Genomic DNA, 20,254 nt, shown 5'->3' on the forward strand with positions numbered 1-20,254 from the left:
AATAGTACCAAAGTATTTCAACACACTGCAAATAGAATTCAACGAGCAGGTATCAACAAAAACGCTCTAGTGTTTTAGTCATCTAATTCTATTTATCTAATTTTACATTCACAAATGATTACATCAATCTAATTATAGTTATCTAATTTTAGGTATTCATACTTTAGTCGTAGATGGACATGTGGCACAATTCACTTATCGGGTCGTCTTATTTGCATCGAAAAAAATATCTTGTTAATTTGCTTACCAACTCAATAGTCAGATATTCTGCAGCCACTAGATGTAAGTGTTTATTGCCATGTCAAAAAAGTTTGGCGCAAATTACTTCAACAGTTTTATGCTGAGAAAAAGTTCAGCAACTTATCAAAGGAATGTTTTAGTCACCTGCAAAAAAAACTTTTCAGCTCTAGCGAAGTTTTTACGCGTATCCATATAGTCACTGGGTTTCAGAATACTGACTTTTTTCCACTCGACATCAATAAAATTGATCAGTCAAAGTTGCAAATTGCTAATACGTTTGAAACACCGTCATCTGAACCTTAGAACGAAAATATTAGCTGTAAACCACTTTAGGAGTAAAAAGTGCCGATAAGTTTTAGACAAAGCTTCAGCAAGTCAAAATATGGAATAGTACCAGTGTGAAAATTTAAATTGCATGGTTTGGTTATGTCAAACATGCATACCAAAGCGATACGCACAACTAACAGCTCAACTCAACCTCTAATACCTCCAAACAACTCAACATCATCACAAGAATAAAAAAGTATATTTTATTTGATTGATTTTTTAATTGTTCATTGTATAATTGATCGTTTTTTTTTATCGCTATTATTGGTTGCTTTTTGTTTTTTCAATAAAGTGTTGTTCTAATTATATTTGCGTATTTCATTCTCCCCGAATGTCAGTGTAGAATAGAATAAATTTTTTTTTAAGCAAATAAAGTTTTATAAAAAAACTTTTAAAAAAAATTATTTATTTTTATATATTTAAATACAGCTCAATATTTTCTGCCACTTTAAAAAAATTAAAAATTAAAAATCTTTTTTCCGTGAAAAATAAATAATTAAAATCCATTTGACCCCATTTTACTCTGTTTATTTAACTCATTCAATATTTGTAATGGACAACTAATATCAGTTGTATTGATATTTATTCTTTGAGGTAGTATAACCGTCTTTAATTTGCTTTCTTCCCATTATATTGTTAACTACCTCCCATGTTTTTTTACACCGAATTTGTTTTTTGTAATTTCTTTACTTTAATAGTTTTTTTAAGCTTTGATTTTCGTAAAAGCATTTATATTTTTTGTAACTTTTTTCATTGTCTTCGGTTCTGTTTTTTAAAAATTTATTGTAAAGTTTTTTTACTTTTTGAACATTTTATAAGAGTTTTATCCATCAAAGGATTTAATATAGTTTTTTTTTTTAGTTATTTTTAATTTATATGGGCAGGTTTCGTTATAAATATCAAGGAATGTTTTTTAAATATCAAGAAAATATTAAATGCTTTGTTTGTATTATCACATTTAAAATCCTGATTCCTCGTCTCTTGCTTTAGTTTATCAAAAAGATTCTTATTAACTTATTAAATTATTAAAGTTTTATTATTAAAGTTACTAAATTATTAAAGTTCTTATTAACTTCTGATAGGTTGCTTTTTGATCACTAATATTAGTTTTAAAAAACCTATTTCAAATGACGTTTCCATATAATTGTTAAAAAAGATATTATCGACTACAGTTGCCGAGCTTTTAGTTCTTTTAGGTTTAGTTTAAATTTTCCACTCGGCGGCCGATGTACGCACCCAACTACAATGTTTTTATTTTTGTCGCTAATTATTTCAATAAAGAGACTTTCATAATTAAGATTTGACTAACATATTTTATTTTTTATTTTTCACGTCACGCTTTAGGGGATGGAATGGGGTAGGCAATTTTTTGACGATTTGTTACGAGGGGGAAGGGGTCTTGATTTTGTGACGCATAACTTTTTTTTCTTTTTAGTTTTAATTCTAGAGATGACTTTCTTTCAATTAAAAAAGTATCTGACCAAACCAAAACCCTCAGTTGACAGTGACGGATCCAGGAATTTTTGGTGGAGCGGTATGTTATTTTTGTATTTTGTACTATGTTTTAAGGTCATTAATTTCTTTGATATTTTCAGGACTTTCAGATTCTGGTGGAGGATGAGAGGATGAGTGATACATCCCCCACCCCCCTGCTTGGGGGATCCGTCACTATCAGTTGATGTATCTACATGTTGATTGTAAAATTAACTACGCCTAAATCTTACTTAGTCGATGTGTACACTCCGTTTACGGATTAGTAGCAGCCTATTAACCGACTGTTACGGCTGTAACAGTATATGTGCAGTGCACGCTATGTGTTTTATTTTTATATGGTAAGAACTTTATTTAGTTAGTGCTCAAAAGTGTGAAGCAACAAAAAAACAACCTTTGTGCACTAATTAAAAAAAAATTAAGTACCGAGAGGCGAACCTGCATTCCTCAATATACTATAGCTTGAAACGGAACCCACTCGGCCACGCTATCGCTGCAAGGTTAAAGAAAACTACATTTATAAAATAATACTTTTGCATGTATAATATATTATATTGTATTATAATGTAGTATTTATTATATATATAATATTTTACATTATTATATATCGGAAGAATAGGTTTTTAAAATTGGTATCATGTTTAGGATAGCGATGTTAGTTTATACAATTTTACACGGAACTATTGGGGTGAAAAAAAAACATTAAATGGACTGAAAAGTATTAATTATTTAAATCAAAAATGCTCAGAAGATTATAGATTTTTAGGAGGAGGTAGGTACAAAAATGTTGCGTAATATTGGGGTCGGGGGGTCAATGTAGTGTTACGGATGCGTTATGAGAGAAGGATGGGGGGGGGGGGGGGGAAGTGAACAAAAGATGTCAAAAACTGCGTGACTTTATTTATGGACGATCTCTCTAAATATTTGTTTAAAACATAAACACCAACTCCTTCTCTGTTTTTATTACTTCCTCGCGGTTGACTAATTAATTTGTAATAAGGCAATTCATATCATTCAGAATCAAATATATTTTCATGCCAGGTCTCTGAAGAGTTATGATGTCAAACGTGTAATTTATATTATTTAAGAAATCTTTAAACTGGTCAAAGTTTTGATTTATGCTCCTAATATTTGTAAAATAGAATATGAACTTATTTCTTTTTTCCCCTTAATTTCATAAGGATCAAATACAGTATTTTTATTAAATTTATTTGAGTTTCTTGAAAAATATTTGTCTTATTTAATAAATTGTCTTCAAATGGGTCGAAAATTATACTTTCAAAATCTTGTTGAAAAATATTATTCGAATCCATTTTTAAAGAAAATAAGTAAATGATAATTTACCTACAAATATATAAAAAATTATTTATCCTAAGGTATTACATTTTCTGTGCTCTCACAGTTTTTCTGACGAATTACATCGACTGAAGGTTTGGTATGGGGGCAGCAATAATAAAAAAGTCTCCACCCACTAGTTGTGCTGGATTAAGGAGGAGAGATCTTAGGGGGCTATAGCCTCGGATCCCGCAAATTTAGGAGCCCTGAAATAGTTTTGAGGACCTTTTTTTTTTTTAATCATTTTTTACACAAAAAGTGACCAATTGGTCACTGTTAAACTTTAAAACGTAGCATATATTTAGTGTATAGTGTTTTGGCTATGTTTTAAAGTTTTTTGCCGTGATGTTGCATATTTACTGTATAAAGTGCCGTGAGAGTAGAGGGAGCAAACCTTTTGGGATATTTTGGTTCTTTTGGGATATTTTATTTCCGCGTTTATTTTTTGCAAATCATTCTCGTTTGATTTAATTATACTCAATTTTGGAGTTTTTAAAAAGCCTAAAAGTGTCGTATCTTGTAATTTGTACCCTCCTCAAATTAAAGGGGGGGGGGTTATACGGTCATAATTTTTGAACGCTAAAAGATTATTGTATGAAATTTAAAATTTCTCAATGAAATTTATTAAAGAATAGTACGATACTTTTGTAATTAAATCCAGTCGATGATTACGATATTTTTGTAGAAAATTTCTCTCAATGTAAGGGCAGTTTATATGTAAAAAATAAGTTTTAAAAAAACTTAATGTTCTTAATGTTGTACTTTTGAAATTTAGCTTTTTGAATAATAACTTTTTTATAATTTACTATTAATAATATGTCATAACAATGTTATAATTTACTTATATATAATAATTTTAATGAACATTTTATTAAACAAGTATTAAACAAAGGAATAAATAGATAAATAAATACATTTATAAATAAATATACATAAAAATATAATTAAAAATAAAATGTATGAAGAATATTTATACAAAAACTTAAATGTACTTAAACAGCAATTCAAATCTATTTATACTGTAAAATGTGTATATATGTGTTATACAATGAACCATGGATATAACTCCTTTAACATTTTTGAAAAAACAAAAATTTCATAACTTAATAAATTAATTAATTTAAATAAATATTGAGTAAATAAATATTTAATAAGTATAAAATAGAACTTTATTTTAGTTTCATCAGATCCACCGGTAGCCGTATATGGGCTTTAAGGAAAAAGATTCTACTTATAATATATAATATATATAACTTATAACATATAATAAAAGAATATTTTCCAAATTATTTGCAAGTTTCAACATTGTGACGTTTTACACAACGTTGAAACTTGCAAATAATTTCTGCTCAGTTTTCACTCATCCGTTTTTTCTACGGAAAAGGGAAAGGGAACTAAAAAATAATCACGTGAGCATGCGTAGTTTTATCCAAATTAAAACTTATGCTACGCATGCTTATCGGGAGGCTGAGTCAGTACGAATTTCGTAAGTGCGAACTGGCATAAGTGCGAAACAGTTGCATTAACTGGCATATATGTGAATTAGCATAAGTGCACCAAACTTTTGGAATTTTCAAATTTTGGCATAAGTGCGCCGAATAAATTTGCAAACATTGGCATAAGTGCGAACTGGTATACGTGCGAACTGACATAAATGCAAATCAGTTGCAAAACCTTATGCAAATTCGCACTAATGCCAATGTTTACAAATTAATTCGGCACAACTATGCCAGTTTGCAATTATGATGTATCGCACTTATATAAATATTTGAAAATTCTTTCAGCGCCCTTATGCCAATTTGCACTTAAGTTGATTTGCATATCTGTCAATGTTTACAAGTTCTTTCGGCGCTCTTAGGCTAGTTCACACTTATGCCAATATGCACTTACACCAATCTTTACCAATTCTTTTAGCGCATTTATGCCAGTTCGCACTTATGCCAGTTTGTATTTGTATTAGTTTTTGCAACTGATTTTCACTTATGCCATTTTGCACTTATGTCAATTTGCACTTATGCCAATGTTTGCAAATTCTTTTAGTGCACTCACGCCAGTTTGCATTTGTGTCTTTTTTTGCAACTGTTTCGCACTTATGACAGTTTGCACCTATGCAAATGTTTGCATATTCTTTTGGTGCACTTATGCCAGTTCGCACTTATGCCACTTTTTGCAACTGCTTCCCATTTATGCTGGTTCGCACTTATGAAATTTGTACTTATTCATTCACCCCTAAATAAACAGCTCCAGCTTCCCGGTCGTTCGCTGCAAGAAGGCGGCAAATAAATTAGGGCGGAAATTTCGTTATTTTACATGTTGTAATTTTCTAATTATAAAATAAAAAAAGTTTTTTTAACTTATTTAAAGCTTTTCTTATTATATTGTATATAAATTAAACATTTCATGGCAATGTATTATATTTCAGTTTGATTTGTCATTATTTTCCTTGTAATTAACCAGCAAATTAAGAAACTTATCAGGGGCTGCCGTAAATTTTTGCATGACGGCGACAAGAAAGTTAAGGCCGGCACTCAATATAACAAAGTATAACTAATAGTAGTGTATATTTTGCTGATTTATTATTGTAATAAAAATGTTTATATTATTATATTTTATTACATAAATAGAAATCAGTTTTTTGCAAATTCAATTGAAACATAAATAGAAATCAGTTTTTTGCAAATTCAAATTGAACTTATGTAATTTGAATGGGTCTTAAAATATGTTCGAATTTAAAGAGTTCTTGATCTATAGGAGTTTTATTGTAAATATTAAAGACTAAAGGGACCAAAGAATTAGTTCGATTTAAATGATCTTTCGAATTATAGGAGTTCGAATTACAAGAGCTCAACTGGAATTTCTACAAAAAATCATATTTTTCAATTAAGCCGTGTTAAAATGCTCGCTTTCCAATTGTGTAATGTTGACCCCGATGGCCTTAGTAAATAAACGATATTTTTAATCTTACCTTAATTAATTTCAAACACTTTATTTTCTTTTTAAAACTAGAAATTGTACTACGACTTTTTCAGCTGCGTTTTTGTTCGGGATAGTTTAGGATAATTTTCCTGGTTTGACTTAACCGTAGATAAGGTTTTTTAATAACCGCAAAACAAAGTAACTATAAACTACGAGTGATTTGTAAATGCTATTCCAAATACCAATTATATATTAATTCCGACTGAAGTTTAACAAAATTCATGCGAAAGCATTTTGGTGATAAAATTTAAACATCAACATTCCGTTTCAGTTTTGTTGCAGACCGTTTAGCTTTGCAAATCTTGGGCAAGAATTAAGCTCACAAAAATAAAGTCAACAAAACCAATGTGTAAATATATTCACACATGTACCATAGGTTATGGGTATTGTAAATCGGTCACTAAGTCTGCATGGATAGTAATTTGAATAAACATTATGACAAGCGCTAACCTTTTATCTCGATTAGAGTATTTACAACGTATGGTAGAGCTTACAATACAGTCATTAAAAGATCTTAGAAATCCATTAAAAACAGACACTTCAAACTTGATACAACATGAGAAATCTGAACTTGAGGTATGGCTTCTATAATTTCTTAACTCATATGCTATGAGCTGTTCTTATTGCAATGTATAACAAATGTTAAATAATTGTTTTTAATATATTATTACCTATAAAACAACTAAGGAAAAATTAAGCTGACTACCTTTTAAGACAAGTTAAAAAAAAAAATATTTAATATTTAAATTTAAAACTTTTTAAAAAATTGAAAAAAAGCGAGCAATTTTTATTGCTCTCTATATGATATAATGTAAGAATGTTCCACAATATAAGAACTGCAGATCAAAGATGTTATTGATATATGATTGCATACCCATTATGTAAAATGTGTATTAATGTTGTCCTTACACTAATCATTTAGTGTTCTTTCTTTAGTTAAAAATTGATTTTGTATAAAAAAAAAAAAAAAGCAAGTGCAGATAAACACTTTTATAAACACAGTTGTACATATTATAAGTTATATGCTTTATTTTTAAAAAGTCAACAGTTTCGTTCAATCAAAGCTCTTCAATAAACTATCCTGTATTTAATATTCAAACATTTGAAATTATTATTTATTTATCTCATTTTTAAGATGGCATATAAAAAAAAAAAAGTTGATAGCTCATTTGGAAGCAGCTATAAATGTACTTTATAAACAAAAATCAGCTGGAACAAAATGACATTGATATAATGACATTGATATAATGACATTGAATATATGGTTTCTCTGAAATGTCAGTAGTGAAAGATAATCTAAGGTATTAAGTAATAATATAGATCAATTAAATTGGTGATTAAAGTTGGACTTGACTTTTTAAATTTATATGCATCTATAGTCAGTGACAAATTCATTTAGTATTAAGTTATTACACATATGAATTGTATTTTTAGTTTGAGCTCTAACCACTGATGCTCCATGACTCTTTGATATATATATATATATATATATATATATATATATATATATATATATATATATATATATATATATATATATATGCACACACACATACATATAAATATATATATATATATATATTTTATTAATTCATCTCCATAAGGTCTAGAAGGCCACTTCAGATGAGGAGGCTACTAAATTGTAGTTAAAACCCTCTCTCAACTCTATAACTCCAAAACACGAACCTTGTTTGAAACAAGTTGAGCGTGGTACTACCAGGGATGTGGGGTGGATCGAACTCAGAACCTCTGGCCTATGAAGCAAGCACTCTACCACTACACCACTACCGCATATGATAAATATACATATATATATATATATATATATATATATATATATATATATATATATATATATATATATATATATATATATATATATATATATATATATATATATATATATATATGTGTGTATATATACATATATATATATATATATGAATATATATATACATACATATATGCATATATACATACATAACCTAAAACAATAACCCTAACCTCTCCGCCTCCATTTAATGCATGATAAAATCTCTCAGTCACAGTAGTTAGCAAGTTAGCCATAGAGCAAGAGGATCGAAAACAGTATTGATTGTCTGACAGTAAGCTATTTGACTCAAGATGGAGTGTGAGAAATTTGTTTATCAAAGACTCAAAGACTTTAACAATAACAGAAAGAAGACTGATTGGATGATAATTGGAGAGGGTCAGAATATTTCCAGGAGTTTTTGAAAATTAAAACAACTGATACCATTTTCCAGCAGGCAGGAAAACAAGACTCAGTCAAGCACTTATTAAATAATTTAGAGAGAATTAAAGAGAGTTCTGGAAAACAATTTTGTAAGACTATGACAGGACCTGTTGTGTGAACAACAGGCCGTAGAAGAGTTTAATTAAGATATGATTTTAGCAACTGAAGCTGAAGTGATTAGAATGTCTAACAATGGGTTAATCTGTTTAATTAGAATAGGAGGAAGAGAATGGCCTTCAGATTTGAGAGTCGAATTAGAAGAAAAGTTCTTTGCAAATAGTTCTACCTTATTCTTAAGAGAAGTAGTAAAATCTATCCTATGAATAAGAGATAGAATGTTAGATCTACCTTTGTTAACAACGCTATTGAAGATAAAAAAGTCTCTAGAGCCTAACTTCTTAGTTAAGATAAAAGATTTAGTGAACTGAGAAAAGAACTGGAACTAGCATCTAAGAGCACCTTTTTACATCAATTTTTTGCAATAATAAAGAGGGTGAAACTGTGGAGTAGAATAAGGCTTGACTTAGAACTGACTTAGAAATGCTTAAAGGCAAGCCATTAAGTGCGATAACCATTAAAGTCACCAATAACAACAATATTGGCAGAATGGTAAAGAGAGAGGGCATGGTCGATTTGATCAAAAATTACTTCTAAAATAGTGCAATCTTAAGAAGAAGGAGAATGATAAAGAGCAAAGAGAAATGTGATAGAGTGAAGAGGTGCTAAGCGAAAGCACATGAAAGAGTGGTCAAAGAATTCGAACCTGATTTCGTGACAAATAGGTGAGTTGATGCATATGTATACCCCAAGCCAAGCATGTGACTATTGGAGTCTTTGCGAATCAAATTTTAGTACCCATCAACACTAAGATCAGAAGTGGAAATAGCAGAATTTAAATCAGTCTTGCTAAGAGGAAGCAAGTCTGGTGATTTTTGCAAGAGGTAAGATTCAACTAATGGAAGGTTGCTTCACAGACCACAAATATTAGTATAAGATATATTAAAACAGTTAGGTGGTGGTTTTTATTGTTTAATATTTTTGATTACTTTTGGCAAGATTTAAGTTTAAAGAGAACTTGACTCATTCATCGATAGAGCACAGCCTCATAAGCAATGAGCTATGCAATTTTCTCACTCCTGTTAATTAACCCTAAGTTGTAATATAGGGGCCTTGACAATTTGCACTAAAAGCATTAATAAGGACTCCATCCATAGACAACATGGCACTGTTAATACTCTGATATTTTGCAGTTGTTGATGGGATTAGTCTCTCTGAGAGCTACCACAGAGTTTGCGAAACCCTACTATTAGTTCAAAGTTAATTAGCAGAATTATTCTGCTTACCTATAAAGTCTTCACCTGCGAAGCAAAGACTTTATAGGTAAGCAGAATAATTCTGAATAATTAGGCAAGACAGTAGCTGGATGCAGTTAACATCTGCCCAAGATGAGTATTTTTATCAAGATACCATCTCTAATCTTTACTCAACCAAAAGCCCTCAGGCATGTGAAATTTAGCTGAATGCCTTTTATTGAGACACCATTTATAGCCTTTTATCAACCAAGAGCCTCAAAGCAGGGGATTTTTAAGTCAGAGTTTGTTTCTCCTAGCCTTTGCCTAAAAATAGACACTACAATTATTACTTACAATTACAAATTCCACAGTTAAAGTGAATAGTATATTAAAGTAATTAATATAGTATTATATATTATAATACTACATTAATAATATAAATATAGTATTGTATATTTTAATTGTATAAAATAAATAATTCATTACATAAAATAATAGTTTATCATCTGCCTAGACCATGATTTAGTACTAAAATTTTTTTTCTTTTAGTTTTTGAAAATCCTTAGGGTCCCTTTAGGGGGTAAAAGGGGCGATTTTTAAGGCGTTTTGTACCATTTTTAAAACTGTTTGTAAGAAGTATTGAAATTAATATTTAAATTTTTTTTATATATATATGTTTGTGAAGACTTATTTAATCAAAATAAAATGGGCTTTATTTGCAAAAAATGTTTTAAATTTAAAAAAATTGTTTCAAAAAAAATTCCTAAAACTCATAAAAGTACATTATATTTTTGATTTACTTTTAATACAGTACTATATTGATTTTTCAATTAAAATCAGAAAATTTGTAAAAGAGAGAGCCTGGGCAGGGAAAGAAGATTTTCTGTAATCTATAGTCAAAACCTTATGGTTTTTACTCAAATTTAAAAAAATCAACTTTAAATATTTTAAATTGATAGTAAAACTTGTTTTAAATTAAAATACAATTTTAGTAAATTCCAGTAAATTTATGATACTCTCCAGTAAATTCCAGTAAATTTATGATAATAGTAGTATATTATAATAATATATGATAAAAAAAATTAAAACAAATTATAGTAATAGTAATAATAAGTATGTTTACAATAATTACAATGAAAAATAATAATAACTAATTTTATGATGGTAGTTATGAGCAAAAAATTATTTATAATAGTAAGTTAATGATTTATTAGGATAGTGTCACTCATACAGAAATCTAATCAAAGGAGTGACACCAATTTTTAAACATAATATAAGTAATAATAAGCAGATAATAAGACACACATTAAACATTTGGACCATAAACACATAGATTAAAGCACATAGAGAATACATTAAAACAAACATGTAGAAATCATAATTGGCAGGTTTTAATAATAAAAAAAAGAAAAAAATAAACAAAAAGTACTGATGATAATTGTAGTAACGACGAAAAGAAAATTAAAAGAATATTTTAATCATAACGATAATATGTCTAAAAGTTAGAATAAAAAGTTTTTCAGAATTTTTAAAATTGATATTGTTTAAGATTGAGTAAAAGTATTTTAGGATATAGTTTTTTGGACTCATTCAAATGCATGCAAAGCTCCTGTTCCATTCACAGACGCACTGATAAACAATAGAATTTTTACCATACTTCTGGGTTTTAAAAGATGGTACATTTAGTTTTCCATTGTGTATATTTCTAGTAGAGTATGAATGTAATAGTCTACTTTCTGTGAACAAGTTTGTGATAGGAGAAAGCAAAAAGAAGATTAGCATACTTTACTAACGCTGGAAATGTTGGAATGAAAAGTTTTTGAAGGACTTCGATGTATCTGATTTAATTAGTTGAAAGTTTGTTATTCTAATGGATTGACGCTAAGACGATAGCAATTTTTTAATGCGATAGTTTCCAACTTGACCCCAAACTTGGCAACAATATCTAAGATGAGATGAGAATAATGCATAGTAAATATTCTTTAGTGTAACTTCATTGACATAATGACAAATTGTCAAGAGCATACCATTAGCTCGAAGTGAAAAATTGCAATCAATTAATACACCAAGATGTTTAATAACTCTTGAAGGATATAGCCGTTTATTATTAATTTTGATTTCAACATTTTTAAAGTTTTTTTCTCGGAGATGAAAAAAAAATTAGTTTAGTTTTTTTCTGTGTTGAGACGTATTAGGTTAGCATTTAACCGGTGAACTATACCTTTTAGATCCGAATTAACATTTTTACATAAAGAATGATACGATTTGTTGATGCGCCACGATCTTCTTTATTTTATGACCTTTCAAAGATTCATAAAAGTACTACATAATATAATAATAAGTATTGCATAATATAGTAACACATAAAAGTAGTATTGTATATAGAAAATACAAAAAATGAGATCAAAAAAGTATGTCTGAGAATAGAGCTTGAAGCACCTGGAGAGCCAAGTACATTCCATTCTTCAAACCTTTTCATTTGCCTGTAAACAAACTCCATATCCTAATAAATAATATTAATTAACATTCTGAATCGTTTTATACAATAATAAGCTTAGTAATTTATTATTAAAATATTAAAAGACTATATACCTGTGTTGGTGCCAAGGAACCTAGTTTTGCTTTTAGAAACCACTCTGTATAGAAAAGACAAATGAATAAAGCCATAGCAGTTATTTCTTCTTTGTGTTTGTCAGTCAGGATTTAAAATTCATTTATTAAAAGATACGGTTTTAAATAGTATAAATCTTTTCCAATAAATCTTAAATGGCAAACTAAGTGAAATTTAGTCCTATTTCAGAAGCTATTCTAGGAAAACAATTTTTGTGGCATTATCCCCATGACATTGCATGTCATAATGTTACATTGATGAAAACATTGTCAAGTAAAGGCGTTTTTAATCAAAAAAAAGGCAATACTTGTCGATAAAATGAAATTTAAAAAAGTCCTCAAGTTTTGAATTTGGGCAGCCCCCAAAACTTGCCCAAATACTTCTAAATTGATCAAAGACAATATATTTGTTTCCTAGCCTAATTCATCTCTGGTGTAACTAGCAAAACTTAGATAATCTAAACCATTCTTAACTCTGCCGATAGATTTTTATTTAACTTTGATGTGCTTCTTTTACTTCTTTATACAGAACATATATATCTTTTATCATTATTTTACATATAAAATCTTTTATCTCTAGCTTCAAGTTCCTTTTCTTTCACCAAGCTGGTCTTTTAAGCAATATCTTCTTCCTTGTATTTCATTTTTCTCATTTCATCGTTTAATATTTCCCCAAACATAACATGAAGATGTTCTCCAATCCAAAATACTTTATTAATTTGTTCTTCAAATAAATGTCTTTTATTTACTTCAGCAAAATTTGTTCTGTATCTTTGATCTTTTAATTTCATCTACTCCTTTAACAATTTCTCAATTTTTATCCTGGAAAAATATTATTCAACAGTATAAAAGTTTATGGATAAAAATGATTTAGATCTCATTGAAGAAAATTACCTAAGCTTCCATATTGTAAACACTTTAAATCCACCAAATATCTAAGGAACCATAACTTTGGACAGTATACAGCAATCAGACTGATCAAATGTGCAATTAGATATAAAAGAAGACCTTTTAGCAGGAAAACTTTCATTTTCGCTTCGCTGTTCATAGAAAGAGATAACATTGATTAAATAAGTTTTTACAAACATAAATATATGTAAAAAAATCCAAAATTTGAATGTTAAGACTTCCTTCCTTGATATTTTTATCCACATATATATATATATATATATATATATATATATATATATATATATATATATATATATATATATATATATATATATATATATATTTATATATAGAAGAACATCTGGTTAAAAAGTCACAACATCTTATTTAAGATAGCTTGTGAAACAAAAACATCTAAAAATTTTCCAGAAATTTTATTAAAAGAGAAAAAAAGCATCTAATATTATTCTCCTCCAACCACTTCTTTTTTGTCCATGCATATCGGAAAAGTTTTAGAGAATCAAAAGCAAATGAAATGATTTATAATTAGTTATTAAGCAATAAAATAACTTAGTACTTTGCGAAGCGATATTTAGACTTAATATTTATTTTTAAAATGACCAGGTTTATTTTAAATACTCTAAAGTTTGGTTGTTTTTTTTTAAATACTTTTATTTCATAATTTCAAACTTTATAAAGTTTTTTTTATAGTTTAGATTCACAAGTTTCATCAATGTTTTCATAATTTATTGGATGACTCATCAAAAAAATCATTGCTTTTTGACAAGTCATCAACTTAAAACAGGCACCTGACCTTGTATGTAATTTCTGTTCTGTAACAGCTTAGGGCTTGCAGTGGTTGGTGAATTTTAACCCAAACAAAACTTAGTTCTTTATTACTATAATTATCACAAAATTGTAAAAATAAATTTATTGATGAATGGCAACACTTTTACTTTTTAATGTCCTCTAAGATCATCTTTTACTACTAATTTCTCATGGAAACCATAAATATAATCCATTACCAAGTTGGAAATTGCAATTAGTATATTAACTAATGTTGCCTCTTTTTATCTTGCTTGTCATTTTCTTACTCCTGATTCCATTATCTACTTTTATAAATTTCTTGTTAATCTTTGTATGGATACTGTTGTAATATTAGAGCTGATTATTATCACTTTATTTTGTGAAACTAATTTAAAATTGATAATTTTTTTATTTTTTATTTCCTGATTAAAGTCTAAATTGCTATTATCCTCAGATTTGCAAAACCGCCAATTGTCTGGGCATATATTTACATATGAAACCATCTATGTTGTTTTGAAATCAGGTTTGAATTCTTTGACTATTCTTTTATTTTCTCTTTGTATATTACCATTTTCCTTATTCACTAAACTGCACTCTTTACAGTTTTATTTTTGATTAAATAGGCTAAACCCTTTCTTTCAGATCTAAATCAGATCATTTTAAATCTATCTGCCAATGTTGTTTTAATACTATTCAATTTGTTCAAAACCAAACCGTTCAGCACTTGCTAGTGATTTTGTTTGCACAAAACTCATACCATTTCTAAACCTCTTAACAAAATCAGCTTAATTTAGCTATACTTTCTGACATGTTTTCCAGACATCCCAATTTGTGTTTTGATTTGTGATTTGTGTTTTGATTTGTATTTTTTCTCTCTGACTCTAGCTTGCGCTCAATTTTTCTCTCTCTGTCGTTTTGGTGTTTTAGACCATGCTATAACTAATTGAAAAATTAGTCTTATTTTTCTACATCAGATGCACCTGTATTTCTTTCGACTACCTTGAGGTTGCCTTTATGATATTTTGCGTGGTTTTCTTCTTGCACAGATGCTGTTTGCAATTGGAGTATTTCCCCCCATTTTTTCACAATCAAATATTTTTTTATTACTGAGAGAAATGCAAAATATTGTCTAATGGTTAACCCCATAGTATTCAGATTATAGAATCTTGTGTTTTATCTGAGCCAGTTAAACTATAGAGACTTTGTAGAGTGTTTTTAATAGTGTCATTTTTGACATTTACGCTTCTTATTGTAATTGTGACATTTTAATGGTTTTTGTTACTTTTATCAATAATAGCAATAAACATGTTAGTGATGTAATGGTATAGTGTTCGCTTTGTAAGCTAGAAGTTTATGTTCAAGGAAGGTGAATACTACTGACACATTCAAAAACGTGACAGTATTATATATAATATTCTTTAAGCTTTTAAATTATTGAGATTTTGCAGATTCAGTTATGTTGAAATTAATCTTTTTTTATTTTATCTTTTATGATAAATTTGTGTTACACAACTTAAAATTTTTTTACAGGGAAAATTGATGAAGTTCTTTGCTCAGCAGGTGGTAGCTAAAATAAACTTTGGTCCAAGTATCGTGCAAATCCAAAAAGAAATTTGTAGTTACCCTCAACTGCATCAGTTTTTGTTTGTTGTTGATATTGATGGAAATATGATTAATGTAATCTTTTGTATTAATGTTTAAGGGATCCTGAGATGCCTGGAAATGTTGTTAACATTTCACTAAAAATGAATATGTTTTAAACTACTTTTTTATTTTATCAAAAATTAATATCATTATTTTTTTTTTAAAACTAAAAAAAACTAAAAGTAGTTTTTAAAGTTATATAAGATTAAAAATATTATAAAATATATATATATATATATATATATATATATATATATATATATATATATATATATATATATATATATATATATATATTATAAAAAGTATAACATATTATAAAAAGTAGTATATTATAAAAAGTATAACATATCATAAAAAGTAGTATATTATAAAAAGTATAACATATTATAAAAAGCAACATAAAGCTTCTTTGCTGGAAAGAACGCTATTTTTAAGTATTTCGGAGATAAATTTTTTACTTCAATTAAATATTTAGAATATCAAATTATTAATAATATATTAAAGATATAATGAATAAAGTAAACTTTAAAATAGTTAATTCAGAACTTACGATTATGGCTAAAATAACTGAAATGTGAAAATTGTGTAAACAACAACTCAAATGTGAAATTGGTCAAATGTGAACTATATAACTTAAGAAAATTTTTTTCAAATCTATTTCTAGTTAAATTGATAGAATTTTTTTATTATACTTAATTTTTAAAAGAATTTTAACAGTGGTATAAAATTATTTCAATGTTTTAATTATAAATAAACACCTTTTAATTATTCATAAAAGATAACAGCTAATGTAAAAGTAAATGTATTGGCAAACAAATTCTTTTATCAAAACTTTTTTTATCAAACAACAATATTCAACAGTTAGTTAAATAACTTATTTTCTAATGTTTAATTATAAAGACAACATTCTCTGCACTTCAGGATTACTTTAAGCTTTTTTTTTATTTTATTTATTTTTATTTTATTTTTTAAACTTATCTGCTTTTTTTGTTTGTTTGTCATCTATGAACTGTTTAAATTTTGTTACAAGTAATTATTAAGTTTAACAAATACAAAAATGGATTAAAGCAAATGTTGAAAAATAATTAACAGATGACTTTTTAAACTGAATGTTAATAGTTAGACATAGATATAAGACCATATAAGAATTTTTTAGTATAAAAGTTCATTAATTAAATGAGTTATAGGTGGCAGTTTAAAAAATAAATAAAAAAGACTTAACGAGAGGTCAAATTTTTTTGTTTAAATTTTTTTTTTTTGCTTAAATATTTTATTTGTTTAAATCTTTTATTTGTTCAAATCTTTTATTATTTAAATATTTTACTTGAATACTTTTTTTAAATAAATCAGTTTTTAAAATATTTGTTTAAGATTTAATTTATTTAAATATTTTTTTCATTACCTTAAATCAGTCGAGTTAGAAATCAAAGTTGTTTAGGTTAAACTATAAAATTTATCATGATAGTGGGTGCATAAAATTTATCATGGTAGCGGGTGCATAAAGTTTATCATGGTAGTGGGTGCATAAAATTTTTCATGATAGCAGGTGCATAAAATTTATCATGATAGCAGGTGCATAAAATTTATCATGATAGTGGGTGCATAAAATTTATCATGATAGCGGGTGCATAAAATTTATCATGATAGTGGGTGCATAAAATTTATCATGATAGCGGGTGCATAAAATTTATCATGATAGTGGGTGCATAAAATTTATCATGATAGTAGATGCATAAAATTAGACATGAAAAGCTGAGGTTTAATCATTACCTTAATGTTGCCTAAACTTTTTTTTCCCTCAATTAGTGAAAAGATGCTTTTAAATTCACGCTCAATGCATTGCTTAGCTAGTTAAGGTAAAAGTTGATGATTGTATTCACAGAGATGGTTTTTTCCTGTTAAATTTGATAGAATCTGAGAGAAATAAAAGTGACCTTATCGATGTGGTAAATGAATTTAAGTTGTTGTACTAGGACACCTTTTATCATAAAAAAATCTTTTCAAATAAGTTTTAATAAATTAATAGTCTTAAGTAAAAATAAAACAATTTAGTAAAAATTTTATAGATAATTTGTAATTATTCATGTAGCATACGAACAAATTAAAATCTATTTTAGTTTGTTAGTATGTCATTTGTATATGTGTACCTTAATGCAGTATTTGCTGTTTGTAAATCCTTATTTTAAATCTAATTGTCTTTAAAAAATACTTTTGTTAATCAATTAGTTGAAATGCTTCTGGTCTCATAATGTTAACTATAATTCATTAGTCCAGTTTTTTTCTATCAAAAACTTCATTATAAAATAAATACATAGTCATGGTACATGATCTACTATACTAACAAGTTGAGTAAACATAGTGGTTTTGAAAAACCTTTAGGCAACATTTTTTATTGATTTGTTATATGGTGCATTCCAGAAAAAGAATGTGATAGCTTTTAACTAAACATGAGATGACTTTCATTTCATGTTAATGTATATTAAGTTTGCTTTCTACTAAGAAAACATTTAGATTGACTGAATATGGTTTTTAAGTGGTATTTTAATAGTTGCGGAGGTAACTACAATGTTATAAAATCTGTAAAAGTTTTTTGTTTTTCAAAAAAGGTTTGGAGAACAAAAAAGCTGAATTAGTGCCATACCTCAAGATAGTATTGCAGGTAGTTTCCAAGTAATTTTTTTTGAACTTTATAATACTCCCAACAAAATTAGTTGTTTTTTCTGCAAGAATTTTCGCGATCTGGTAAATTCAAGTTAATCTACTCTTGAAATAAATTATTTGTCTTTTGAAAGCTACTGTTGTTAAGTGTGCTAAAAACACTTTGATTACAACCATACCAGTATTATTGACTGTATTCATAATCTCCATGTTAAAATAAATAAAGATTTTCTCATATACATCATCAAATGGTTGAACAAGTTAAACAATTATTATAAATCAGTAATAATATGTTGGCCTTATGCATTTTATTAGTAACCCTATTGAGTAAGCATTTGGAAAACTGTGACAAATATCAGGTGGTGCCTATTTCATTATTGTTCCGCAAATACTGGAAAAAGAATTTAGAAAACAAAACTTTGTTTAAATATTGGTGTCATTGCTTATGATTTAGAATTTTGTTAAGCTATTTTGTGACATAAGTATTTATTTAATGCAAGGTGATACTTTGTTAAATATTTTTCATTATCTTCCTGTCATTACAAGTGGTTTGTTGTGGATTTATATTGCTATGACAGTAAAGAAGATCGTATGGTTTAAGATACTTTTTGACCGGTTTGGTGGTCAGAGATTGATATGGATAGGTCAATCACGATGAGTTAAGTTTGTTTGGTGATGCTTTTTAATGACATTTCTATAGTTTTACCAAGTTTTTAAAAACTCACAACAATTCTAGTTTTTAGTGTCAACTCAAATATTTTAGTAAAAAAATTACAAGTTTCTAATACAGTCTTTGAGACTTATGGGCTGTGCATATCACACTAAAAATATTAAAAAGTTTCTGTTTATAATATGATTGATGCCAATAAGCTGTCTAATAAAAGAAAATTAAATGCAAAGTGCTTTTTCTGATTCATACTTTGACATTAAAGCAACTTAAGTGAGCTTAAAGTTCAAGACTAGAGGAAAAAATGATGTCTATAAAAATATTTATGATTTCACATTTTGAATTATTGTATTCTCTAGTTTCATACATAAAAAGGAATTACAAAACACTCAGGAATAATGCATGGATTAACTTTTTCCAGATATTTCAAGAATTCTAAATATTGAAAAAAAAAATTATTTGTTTTAGATATCCAAATAGTTTTCTGGAAATACAAGTTAAAAATTTTTTAAAATAATTAAAATACTATAGGTATCATTCATCAATTAATTTTGTATGTGTATACAACTAATTTTCTTATTTGTATAGTGTATTTATTATTATTATTAATAAAATTTAAAAAAATTAAAATTAAAAAAACTTTCTAGAATTCAACCCGCAACTTTGCCAGCTGCTCATAATTTTAGCATGTTAACATTCACAGCACTATGTTATTATGTTAATAGCATAAAAAACTAAAGTATTTAAACACATGAGATATTCTTAATTACACAAAACGCATTTATATTTCTAGATATTTCTTAAAATTATTTTCCGGATATTTTTAGGAAAATGTTTTCTTGATTTTTAAAATACAACCTGGATAAACACTGATCAAAATAAAACATTTCTTAGTTAGAAACATAAATAGTGAAAAAAAAAAAAATACTGAAAAAACAAATAACAATACTGGAATCCAAGTTTTAATATAAAGAGCAAAGACATTTTCAGTTAGCACACATAAATGGGTAAAATTCTCAACAATGTTGCAAGTTTTACCCATTTTGTATTGATTTTTTT

The 20,254-nt window shown here is 27.3% G+C and overlaps 1 protein-coding gene across 1 annotated transcript in view; it reads left to right on the forward strand.

Annotated features, from left to right (window-relative positions):
• Positions 1-6,411: 6,411 nt before the first annotated feature.
• Positions 6,412-20,254, forward strand: part of LOC101238411 (kinase suppressor of Ras 1) — a 111,639-nt gene continuing 97,796 nt past the window's right edge. The window contains exons 1-2 of the mRNA XM_065807764.1: positions 6,412-6,945; positions 15,754-15,900. Coding sequence (XP_065663836.1) covers positions 6,805-6,945; positions 15,754-15,900 — 288 coding nt within the window. The 5' untranslated portion in view covers positions 6,412-6,804. The remainder of the gene's footprint in view (positions 6,946-15,753; positions 15,901-20,254) is intronic.

The sequence above is a fragment of the Hydra vulgaris genome, chromosome 10, assembly GCF_038396675.1.
Source record: "Hydra vulgaris chromosome 10, alternate assembly HydraT2T_AEP".
Taxonomy (NCBI): Eukaryota; Metazoa; Cnidaria; class Hydrozoa; order Anthoathecata; family Hydridae; genus Hydra; species Hydra vulgaris.